The 12,944-nt window shown below is 41.2% G+C and overlaps 1 protein-coding gene across 1 annotated transcript in view; it reads left to right on the plus strand.

The window, feature by feature from the left end:
* The window catches only part of LOC123329461 (endogenous retrovirus group K member 18 Env polyprotein-like), an 85,543-nt gene that overhangs the window by 61,360 nt on the left and 11,239 nt on the right, over nt 1–12,944 (plus strand). Inside the window, exon 2 of the mRNA XM_044928641.2 lies at nt 12,093–12,141. Coding sequence (XP_044784576.2) covers nt 12,093–12,141 — 49 coding nt within the window. The remainder of the gene's footprint in view (nt 1–12,092; nt 12,142–12,944) is intronic.

The raw sequence follows: 12,944 nt of genomic DNA on the forward strand, positions 1-12,944 counted from the left end.
GCCTAGAAAGTGTCTCCAGACAGAAAGCCATGGCAGTTATAGGAAATTTTTTCTTCCAGCTCTCAGGGAACATAGTCCTTTGTTGCCAATGTACAATGACTTGAAAGCAATTGTTTCATATATATTATCCTGTTTTTCAGTTATTTCAGATGAAAGAGTACTAGTTGCTGTTATTTTATCTTGGTTAGAAATATAAGTTACTTAAAATTTTTCTAATTTTATTTTTATACATACATTCTTTTTGTGTTCTTTTCCATTATGGTTTATCCCAGGAGATTGGTAGAGTTCCCTGTGCTATACAGTAGGACGTTGTTTATTCATTCTAAATGTAATAGTTTGCGTCTACCAACTCCAGCTGCCAGTCCAAACCTCTCCCTTTCACCTTCCCCACAACAACCACAAGTTACTTCTGTATGTCTGTGAGTCTGTTGCTATCTTGTAGATAGGTTCATTTGTGTCATATTTTAGATTCCACATATAGGTGATATCATGTGCTATTTGTCTTTTTCTTTCTAACTTATTTCAGTTCGCATGATAAAATCTCGTTGCATCCATGTGGCCACAGATGGCATTGTTTCATTCTTTTTTATGGCTGAGTAGAGAAATAGAAGTTTCTCGAGTGTAGTGTTTTTGAGACGTTATTCCTAAAATGTTAGTAAACTTTGGAAAGGAATAGCTAGAGGAAAGAGGTCAATCATGGTTTAGTTTCCAAAGAAGGGGAGGAAATGCGTGGATATGCGTAAGGTGAATCCAAATGTGAATATTAGGATTATTGGACTATTAGGAATGAGTCTTCTCTTTTTGATGGTGGACATTCTATGGACCAAGATGAAATCATTTTTACTTAAGGTCTCACCACTAGATGGGGCTATGTGGGAGAAAAAAATACCTGGGGAGATGGGTCTTCCAAATTTGGGAGCAGTTCTCTGTATTCAAGGGGCTTCCCGGTGGTTCAGACAGTAAAGAATTCACCTGCAGTGCAGGAGACTTGGGTTCGATCCCTGGGTCGGAAAGATCCTCTGGAGAATTCAAAATGGATAACTAACAATGACCTACTGTATAGCACAGGGAACTCTGCTGAATGTTATGTGGCAGCCTAGATGGAAGGGGAATTGGGGAAGAATGGATACATGTGTTTGTGTGGCTGAGTTGCTTTGCTGTGCACTTGAAACTATCACAGCATTGTTAATTGGCTATACTTGAATCTTCAATATAAAATAAAGTTAAAAATAAAATAGATAAAAGCAAGGTCATACTGTATAGCACAGGGAACTATATTCAATATCCTATAATATACTATAATGGAAAAACATGAAAAAGCATATATAGATATACTCATGCATATTTATATATATCTGAATTGCTTTGGTGTACACCAGAAACTAACACAGCATTGTAAATTAACTGTACTTCAATGTAAGAAAAATAAGAAAAAAAATGTAGAAGAAGTAATAAACCTCTATGTACCCTTCATAAAAATTAGGGGCCGTTGGGTATATGTTGGATCAGACCTTTCTCTCGAGCCTCTTGTGTGGGATAATAGTCATTATTCATGACAATAGCAACTATTACTTCTTGAGTACTTGCTATGTGCAGGAATTCCTGAGATGGTTGGATGGCATCACCGACGGGATGAACATGAGTTTGAGTAGGCTCCGGGAGTTGGTGATGGACAGGGAAGCCTGGCGTGCTGCAGTCCATGGGATCACAAAGAGTCAGACACTACTGATCGACTGAACTGAACTGACACAATTTATGTAAATACACAACAATCTCTGTGGATAGGTATTTTATCATCATTTTCTAAATGAAGGAATCGAAGTTCAGATAAATAAAATGACCCATGTCTCTTGGGTACTGAAAGTTATAGCTGGGATTTAAATCCAAATCAGTATTATCCCAAAGCCAAAATGCTTATATACTATGGCATGCTGAAGGAACTCTAGCCGGCTACTTTAGTTTCCTCTGGAGAAGATACTAAGGGACTAAGAATTTGGGATGTTTTTTGGTACCCAAATTCTGCAAAGCATCTTGAGGAGGAAGTTTTCATGCATAACCAGTATTGGCCTGGCTTGAATCAGTCCTGGAAAAGACAGACTAAGGGACTTGATGGAGCTCTCATTCATCATGAGTTCATTTGGACATCCAGGGCACGGTCTGGATTTTACCCTTTGAAATCTAAACTCACCTTAGACAGACTGTCAGGTTTCCTCTAGAAGGCATCTCATGTTTATCCAAGGCCTGGAGGAGAGTTGGTCAGGATGTCATGTAGTTCCACTTTAGCAAGTTCTTTCTATTCTATGTTAATAGAATCAAGAAAATTGAATTCTTATCATCTTGGTTAAGAGTTCAGAGCCTCAGTTGTTAAGGCTAGGATTTAATTTAATTTAATTCAATAGACATTATTGCTGCTGCTGCTAAATCGCTTCAGTTGTGTCCGACTCTTTGCTATTCAATGCTGATTCAATGCTCTATCTACACCAGGCACTTAGGTTGGGAAATCAAAAAGGTGTAAGACATAGACCACACCCTAGAGGAAATCAAAGTCCAACTGGGGAGGTGGATGGATAAACAGATAATTATGATAAGGTAGATTAAGTACAGGAGAAGGCAATGGCACTCCATTCCAGTACTCTTGCCTGGAAAATCCCATGGATGGAGGAGCCTGGTGGGCTGCAGTCCACGGGGCTGCTGAGAGTCGCACACGACTGAGCGACTTCACTTTCACTTTTCACTTTCATGCACTGGAGAAGGAAATGGCAACCCACTCCAGTGTTCTTCCCTGGAGAATCCCAGGGACGGGGGAGCCTGGTGGGCTGATGTCCATGGGGTCGCACAGAGTTGGACATGACTGAAGTGACTTAGCAGCAGATTAAGTACAACAGAACATATGCACAGAAGACTATGAGGGTTCAAAAGAGGGGCAAGTGATCCTGGCCTGAGGTTGAGAATGTTAGACCAGGACTCTTCAGCTGGTTTCAAGAGCCGTGTGCAGAGTTTCAAGACCTTTAACTTATTATTGACTGGGGTATTTTTGCAGAAATTAATGCTGATGGCTGGCAATTTTAATTTTGGTTGGCCCCAAATTAATTGTTATTTCACTAACACTTTGTAGGTTATTATATTCAATAGTTACACGTGACACACCTGTAAAGTCTTCCAATTTTTTGTGAAACGTTGTCTTCAATCCACTCATCTCTAGAAGCAGAGGAGCACTCTCCAACAGCATGAGTTTAATTTTCACTTTCCATACCAGAATCAATCACTAAGGTTTTTTTGTTGGTCTCATATTCACTTCATCTGAATCAGAGCTATATTCTGAAGAACTATCATCTTCTGAGACACTAGTATATGTCACTCAGACAATCAGAAAGTGTCTGCATGAAATTCACTGAAAAATTCTTCCTCACTCAAAATTTTGCGATGTGTGATTTTTGAAAATTGTGTGTGTATTATGATACACAGAGTTGGAACAAAAACCTAATGGAGCAAAATGTGAATGATAACAAAATCATAAGTTATATGATGAACCCTTGATCAATTTTAAGCTCTAATGACTTTGCACGGTGCTGTTAATTATATCACTCTCTAAAAATGTATTGATATGTCTTTGGTCAATTATACTAGATGCTTCCAGGCATGTAGCAGTCATGCCACATTGGTGGTGATGGTGGTGGTCCTATATGTGAACCCAGAGTCACTGAGAGGAGAGTGGAGAATTCCATATGGCATTATGAGTTTGCCTTTGATGTGCTTTGTGATTTGAATATGTCAGTGGGCCTTTTGGGTTTTATCAGGTGTCAGTCTTGTGAGTGCATATTTTAAAAAGTGAAAGTGAAAGGGAAGTCGCTCAGTCATGTCCGATTCTTTTCGACCCCGTGAACTGTAGTCCACCACGCTCCTCTGTCCATGGGATTTTCCAGGCAAGAGTGCTGGAGTGGGTTGCCATTTCCTTCTCCAGGGGATCTTCCGGATCCAGGGATTGAACCCAGGTCTCCCGCATTGTAAGTAAGATGCTTTACCGTCTGAGCCACTGCTAAAAGATGTATTTATTTTTTGACTGCTCTGGATATTCATTGCTGCACCTGGGCTTTCTCTACTTATCACCAGTCAGGGCTGCTCTTTGTTATGGTGCAAGGGCTTCTCGTTGCGGTGGCTTCTCTTGTTGTGAAGCATGGTTTCTAATGCACAGGCTTAGTAGCTGTGGCACGGACTTAGTTGCTTTGTGGCATGTGGGATCTTCCTGGACCAGGGATTGAACCCATGTCCCCTTCATTGACAGGCAGAGTCTTAAACACTAGATCACCAGGGAAGCCCCTTGTGAATGCATTTTAAGTCACTTGTTGGATATTAACAGAAGTCAGGAATTCTTCTAGGAGATGATGGGGTCAGGATTCTGTTAGTGCAGAGAAGATTCTCCTGAAATATATATTGAAATAAGACTTCAATCTGATTACATTCTACAGTCCTAGAAAACAACAGGAACCAAGCTATGTTAAAATGTAAAAATAATGATTAATATCACCTCTTATAGCAAGTTGTACTTAATCCTTCTCTAAAATTAATTTGTTTTTTTTTTAAGTAAGATATTGATCAAAGGAAAGTACAGAGACAACCACTATATTTGTTTTCTATTGCTGCTGTAACATGATCACATGGATGATATCTTACAGTTTTGGAGGTCAGACATCTGAAATCACTTTCATTGGGCTTAAGTTAAGGTGTTGGCAGGAGTGGTTCCATCTTAGGGGTTCTGAAGGCAACATATTTCCTCGCTTTTTCCAATTTCTGTGACCAGTTTCCTTGGCTTGTAATTTTTTTCCTCTCTCTTGAAAGTACATCACTCTGATTTTGCTTCTGTCGTCGTGTCGTCTCCTCTGACCCTGACCCTGCCTCCCTCTTACAAGGACCAGTGTGGTTATATTAAGCTGACTCCAGCACTCCAGGATAGTCTTTTCCCTTCATGATCTTTGATCACATTGGCAAGCCCGCTTTGCCAAATAAGGTAACATTCACTAGTTCTGGGAATTAGGTCATATTCAGGAACCCCATTATTCAGCCTACCATAACTGCTGTTTATGTGTTTCCAGATTGACTTTTAGTATTCTTCAAAAATTTATACAGTTCAGATTATTCTGTATATCTACATTGGTATTATGTTTTTTTTTTTTAAATCATTTTTTAAAGTTTTTACTGCATTTGTTACACTGTTGCTTCTGTTTTTTTATTTTCTGGTTATTTGGCTGGGAGGCATGTGGAGTCTTGGCTCCCCAACCAGGGATTGAACCTGCACCCCCTGCATTGGAAGGCAAAGTCTTAACCACTGGCCCACCAGGGAACTCCCTCAGTTTTATGCTTTTTCACTTAATCTTATATTATTCATCTTAATATAGTTTTTTGAAAGAATGATTTTTGATAGCAGCATTATTCTTCCATGGGGTTATGTCATAATTTTTTTTAGCCATTATATTATAATTTTTGTTAGGAACTTTGATTGTAAGTAATAGAAAGCCAACTCTAGTTGGTGGAAACAAAGAGACAAAGTTGACTCTGGCAGTCTGAAGTGTGAAGGGTTGAACAACCAGGCTCTGTGGGTTTCAGCAGGGCTTCAGAAGCCCTTAAATGCTCTTTCATTGAAGCCTGCTATTTTTCCCATGTCATGATTTCATCCACTAGAGGGGGGCTGGATTACCACAAGCCCTCTGTCTAGCCTGGCCAGTGCAAATTCCCTAACAGAAAGCAAACTCCCAGTCTCATTAAAGTCTGAATTTAATCTCAGGGAATTCAACTGCAGGTCCTGGTAGTAGAGGTCCTTGCTATTTAGAATGGCTTATGGACCAATAGCATCAGTATCGTTTGGGTGCTTGTTAGAAATTCAGAACTCAGGCCCCACTCAGGACATAATGAGCGTCCTATGTTTCTAGAAAGGCTGGTTATAGATTATGAGATGAGACCAGCCTTATAATCTGCCTTTTAACAATAGTCCAGGTGGTTTGCATGCCCATGGATATTTGAGAAGCACTGTTATCATAACTTATTTCTGTGCTTCTGTTTTGGTGGATGTTGACAAAGCCTGTGTTGACTGCCTGGCAATCAAGTTTTGTAGCTGTGAGGATGGACCAGAGAGACAATGAAAACAAGCAGCCCCACAGGCATTGGGAATCACACTTATACCAACTGGTCATTACCGCTGCACAATGGTTTCTGACCTCACGGGAAACTAAACTAGAACAGCCAAGATCTGCAGCTGTGGCATCCAAAATTTGTCTAAAGCACCCCTGGAAAATATGGCCTTGTCAAGTAAATCTTGGGTCCTTCTGGTCTGGGCTCTGCCCCTGCCTGGCTTACCCCAGAGCATCAGCCAAGTCATCCTCCTGTATGTTTGTTACTAAAGTAAAAACAATGGGTAGTCAAGGGTGATGTAGTATCATTTTATGGATTACCCATGAGCTTTTTCCTATTCTACACACACCACCTACGGACACCGGCATCTGGGACTGCTGTGACTCTTCTCCTGTTAAGAAGTGTGTTTACAAACTCTTGCTAGCCAGGAAATGTCCAGTTTTGAATAATACCTAAAAAAGAAAACTACAGGAATTTGCAGAATGATTTAAAAATGATCCCAAAATATAATAAATAATTGGTAACATGGGACTTCCCTGGTACTCCAGTATTAAAACCCCATGCTCCCAATGCAGTGATGCAGGAGGTACAGGTTTGATCCCTGGTTGGGGAACTAAGATCCCATGTTTCATGGCACAGTCACACAAAAAAATTTGGTAACACATACATGGGTTAGTGGGGCAATGTGGACTTTGGCATCTGGTAAAGCTGTATTGTCACAGAGTCAAGATACAGAACCTTCTGTGCCTGGGTCCAAAGCCTAGAGAGGATATTAGGATCTATCAGATAAGGTAACAGGGCTTCCCAGGTGGCACTAGTGGTAAAGAACTTGCTTGCCAATACAGGTAGATGTAAGAGATACAGGTTTGATCCCTGGGTTTGGAAGATTCCCTGGAGAAGGGCATGGCAACCCACTCCAGTATTCTGGCCTGGAGAATTCCAAGGACAGAGGAGCCTGGCAGGCTATAGTCCACAGGGTTGCAAAGAGTTGAACACAACTGAAGCGATTTAGCACTGGAGCTCTGGAGATAAGGTAACAGAAAACTCACAGTCCAACCAGATTAAGTAATAGGGGCCTTGAGCCTCTAACCTTAACAGCTGTTCAGAGGGAGGGCTGCTCTAGCCACTGCATGTCTGGGCTTTGTCTCTGTTTTTTTCATTCTGCCTTCCTTTGTGTTGGCTTTGTATTTAGAGTAATGCAGACCTAGGTTCGATTCCTGGGTTGGGAAGATCTGCTGGAGAAGCGATAGGCTACCCACTCCAGTATTCTTGGGCTTCCCTGGTGGCTCTACTGGTAAAGAGTCTGCCTGCAATGTAGGACACCCTGTTTTGATTCCTGGGTCGGGAAGATTTGCTGGAGAAGGAATAGGCTACCCACTCCAGTATTCTTGGGCTTCCCTGGTGGCTCAGCTGGTAAAGAATCTGCCTGCAATGCAGGAGACCTGGTTTCTATCCCTGGGTTGGGAAGATCCCCCTGGAGAAGGGAATGGCTATCCACTTTAGTATTCAGGCCTGGAGAATTCCCTGGACTGTATAGTCCATGGGGTCCCAAAGAGTCAGACACGATTGAGCAACTTTCAGAGTAACAACAAGATGGCCACTTGTTCCAGACATCAGTTCTTACATTCTACTGGTCCAAATGTCATCATGTGTCATGTCTACACCAGTAGCAAAGAAAACAGGTCCTCATGATTGGCTTAGACAAACAAAGACATACTGAATGGACTTGACGATGAGACCAGCCTTTCTAGCAACATAGGATGCTCAGTGGATTCCGCCCTATTTTCATTCTAATTCTCCCAACAGGAGATGAAGCATGGGGATGTTTTAGATCACAGGTGGGATGGGACTGGAGGTGGGGCAAGAGGAGGAAATATGGGGCAACATGAGGGATCCTTGTGTGAAAGAAAATGGTGTCTTTACTGTTTTAATATCTATCACCTAATTATATTTTCCATAGTTTTGTAAGATGTTACCATTGGAAAAAACTAGACAAAGAGTACCAAGAATGTTATTTCTTATGATTGCATATCAATCTATAGGGATCTGAAAATCAGAATTTTAAAAGATTGTATTAAAGTAGTAGTTATCTTGAGTTTTTTGAGTTTTTTTCACATCCCCTTGAATTTTTCTCCCTTGGCAAGTGCCTCTCTTGCCTCTCCCACACCAAAGGCATACAAACTAAACGCCACTTTCTAGTACATAATCTTCAGCAAACAAATGATTGTCCCCTAAGCCTAAGTTTCCTTATCTGCAAAATGGGAATGACCGTAATTGTTACCTCCTAGGGAGAATCCCCTCTGCCTTTTCTAAAACCAGCTTGAACATCAGGAAGTTCACGGTTCACATATTGTTGAAGCCTGGCTTGGAGAATTTTGAGCATTATTTTACTAGCGTGTGAGATGAGTGCAATTGTGCGGTAGTTTGAGCATTCTTTGGCATTGCCTTTCTTTGGGATTGGAATGAAAACTGACCTTTTCCAGTTCTGGGGCCACTGCTGAGTTTTCCAAATTTGCTGGCATATTGAATGCAGCACTTTGACAGCATCATCTTTCAGGATTTGAAATAGCTCAACTGGAATTCCATCACCTCCACTAGCTTTGTTCATAGTGATGCTTTCTAAGGCCCATTTGACTTCACATTCCAGGATGTCTGGCTCTAGGTCAGTGATCACACCATTGTGATTATCTGGGTCGTAAAGATCTTTTTTGTACAGTTCTTCTGTGTATTCTTGCCATCTCTTCTTAATATCTTCTGCTTCTGTTAGGTCCATACCATTTCTGTCCTTTATTGTGCCCATCTTTGCATTAAAAGTTCCCTTGGTATCTCTAATTTTCTTGAAGAGATCTCTAGTCTTCCCATTCTGTTGTTTTCCTCTATTTCTTTGCATTAATTGCTGAGGAAGGCTTTCTTATCTCTCCTTGCTATTCTTTGGAACCCTGCATTCAGATGTTTATATCTTTCCTTTTCTCCTTTGCTTTTTGCTTCTCTTCTTTTCACAGCTATTTGTAAGGCCTCCCCAGACAGCCATTTTGGTTTTTTGCATTTCTTTTCCATGGGTTTTAGAAAAGGCAGAGGAACCAGAGATCAAATTGCCAACATCCGCGGGATCATGGAAAAAGCAAGAGAGTTCCAGAAAAACATCTATTTCTGCTTTATTGACTATGCCAAAGCCTTTGATTGTGCAGATCACAATAAACTGTGGAAAATTCTTCAAGAGATGGGAATACCAGACCACCTGACCTGCCTATTGAGAAATCTGTATGCAGGTCAGGAAGCAACAGTTAGAACTGGACATGGAACAACAAACTGGTTTCAAATAGGAAAAGGAGTACGTCAAGGCTGTATATTGTCACCCTGCTTATTTAACTTATATGCAGAGTACATCATGAGAAACGCTGGGCTGGAAGAAGCACAAGCTGGAATCAAGATTGCTGGGAGAAATATCAATAACCTCAGATATGCAGATGATACCACCCTTATGGCAGAAAGTGAAGAGGAACTAAAAAGCCTCTTGATGAAAGTGAGAGTGGAGAGTGAAAAAGTTGGCTTAAAGCTCAACATTCAGAAAACAAAGATCATGGCATCTGGTCCCATCACTTCATGGGAAATAGATGGGTAAACAGTGAAAACAGTGTCAGACTTTATTTTTTTGGGCTCCAAAATCACTGCAGATGGTGACTGCAGCCATGAAATTAAAAGACGCTTACTCCTTGGAAGGAAAGTTATGACCAACCTAGAGAGCATATTCAAAAGCAGAGATATTACTTTGCCAACAAAGATCCGTCTAGTCAAGGCTATGGTTTTTCCTGTGGTCATGTATGGATGTGAGGGTTGGACTGTGAAGAAGGCTGAGCGCCGAAGAATTGAAGCTTTTGAACTGTGGTGTTGGAGAAGACTCTTGAGAGTCCCTTGGACTGTAAGGAGATCCAACCAGTCCATTCTGAAGGAGATCAGTCCTGGGATTTCTTTGGAAGGAATGATGCTAAAGCTGAAACTCCAGTATTTTGGCCACCTCATGAGAAGAGTTGACTCATTGGAGAAGACTCTGATGCTGGAAGGGATTGGGGGCAGGAGGAAAAGGGGATGACAGAGGATGAGATGGCTGGATGGCATCACTGACTCGATGTATGTGAGTCTGGGTGAACTCCGGGAGTTGGTAATGGACAGGGAGGCCTGGCGTGCTGCGATTCATGGGGTCGCAAAGAGTCGGACACGACTAAGTGACTGAACTGAACTGACTGACTGAGGGAGAATCCTAGGGACGGTGGAGCCTGGTGGGCTGCCGTCTCTAGGGTCGCACAGAGTTGGACACTACTGAAGCAACTTAGCAGCAGCAGGGTTTTTGTCAACTTTAAGCAAGATAATGCATATAAATAACTAATCCAAGGCCTAGTATATAGCAAATTCTATTTGTTTTATTAAAATTTTTTTGTTGTGGTATAATTACAATGTTGTATTAGTTTCTACTGTACAACAAAATGAATCAGCTACATGTATACACATATCCCCTCTTTTTTGGATTTCCTTCCCATTTAGGTCACCACAGCATAGATTCCCTGAGCTATACAGTAGATGTAAATTCTATTTAAATGTTAGTTATACAACCTATTGTAACACGGTAACCAGCGCATCCATGTAAAAAATGTGCATACACGGTAGCAGGGAGTAGATTAGATGGAAGATTCATTTTATTTAGTGCCTCAGTGTCCAAGCGCCATGAGCACTAAAAATGTAAACCTCCTCCTCAGGGCATGTGACCTGTATGGACAGTTCCCCCCGGGTCCCCTGTTTGGTTTAATGTGCTATGGTCACCATCTTGAAGTTCTTATTAATTTTTTTAACAAGGAACCCATTTTTTTGCAGTGTCCCCAAAATGTATGTAGCCAGACCTATCCCTCCTTAATCAAAGCCCATGTCCCCTTGGAGAAGGTAAGATGGACCAGTCTCTGCCTCCTCCCTTGCTTTTCCCCAGTAGCCCTGGGAAGTAGGTTCAACTCAAGTAGAGGGAGTTCTCCTCCCAGACTTGGTCTCCCGTGGCCCCATATCTCCTCATTCAAAGATACTTTCCCAGCCCACCCCCACAAGTAATGCCGACCCTTAAGTGGAAACCTCCTTGGTTTCATGAGTATGGGTGGGGTCGTCTGTAGAGGGTTTTCCTCCAAATTTGTGGGTTTAGGTACTTGTGCTTGATCAATTTTTTATTAGGCGGAAGAGTTTTTTGGACAAGACCAGGGCTCTACTTTGCCACAGTTTAAAAAAAGAGAGAATCTGTGGGTCTTGAAGAAACAGAGGAGGTTCAGGAAGAAAAACCCATAAAATCATTAAACTATCACTTTAGTGGTATTTCCAAGTTGTCAAAACCACTCTGAAGTGTCACTTGCTAAGGAGAAGCATTCCTGGGGTTTTACAGACCCTGGATTGGGAAAGAATTTCTCAGTGAGAGTGCTGAGGTTGTAGTCAGTAAGATGATCCAGTGGAGAAATATTGCCCTTGGACTTGAAGGGTTTGAGTCCTGTTTGTCCAGGTGCAGCACTTGTGTGCAAATGTGTGCACTCAGCCGCTCTGCCACTAGGGTCTGCCAAGACAGGCAGCTGTGCCCTGGGCTGGTGGGCTTAGCCTGGGGGTGGGGGGTGGGTTGCACCTTGCACCTCGCAGGAAGGTGGGGGGAGCCTGGGAGGGGGGCCTGTGGTTCCTCGTGGAGAAAGGATGTGCCTGGAATAACAAAAGAAAGAAATCAAAACAAAACAAACCCGCAGCATAGGAGTTCCAACCAAGCTTAGAAGTGATGAAAGTGAAAAGAAAATTTTAGCTGGAGTTCAAACTGTGGCTAGGGTTATGACAGTTAATAAATCAGTGCATCTGGAAAATGTTCAGTCTCAACAATAAAATTAGGAAGCAATACTTTCATTCGACTAGTGTTATTAAAAAGTAGTAATTATTAAAACATTTATATCATCTTTCTGCAGGCATCTTTTATTTATTCATCATGAGGCTTGCCCTCTCCAAGAAATTAAGGTATGTTGTGTGTATTGATAAAAATGGATTCTGCCACTTACTAACCATGTGGCTTTGGGTGGATTACTTAAGATCTCTGAACCTCTATAAATTGAATTTCACAATAACTGTAATTTTTTGTTATTTTAAAACCTTTTTATTTTGTATTGGGGGATTGCAAAGAGTCGGACATGACTGAAACAACTAACACACTTTCACGTGGCTGATTAACAATGTTGTGACGGGTACAGGTGAACAGCAAAGGGACTTAGCCACACATATACATGTATCCATTCTCCCCAAACTCCGCTCCCATCCAGGCTGCCACATAACACTGCGCAGAGTTCCATGTGTTATATAGTAGGTCCTTGATAACTATCCCTTCAAGTGGTGGTTTTCAAATATTTTGACAGCAGCCTGGAGTAAAAAACAATCTTTATCACAGTGTAATATGCGACATACACCCATATGTGCATTAGCAAAACAAAGCTTCTATACATTTATCTTGTTTTTTTTTTTTTGTTTGTTTGTTTTTCATTGCATTTTATTTAAGAAATACTGGTGGAGACCTACTAAACTGATCTCATAGCTCACTGTTTCAAAAATGGTATTATGGGTTCGTCTGCCCATGAAATGATGTTGTCTCACTATACAGAGAAAGCAGTGGTTATGTTTTGGTGTGCACATTTCCATTCCTGTCATTATGCATGTGTACATGTCTGTGTTTGTATAGTATATGTGTATATAAGAAGATTATACTCACAGATTTGTTACCAAGTTTTACATTTAATAATATACCATCAACATACCCTTGTTTTTCTAAT

The sequence above is a fragment of the Bubalus bubalis genome, chromosome 15 (assembly GCF_019923935.1).
Source record: "Bubalus bubalis isolate 160015118507 breed Murrah chromosome 15, NDDB_SH_1, whole genome shotgun sequence".
NCBI lineage: Eukaryota > Metazoa > Chordata > Mammalia > Artiodactyla > Bovidae > Bubalus > Bubalus bubalis.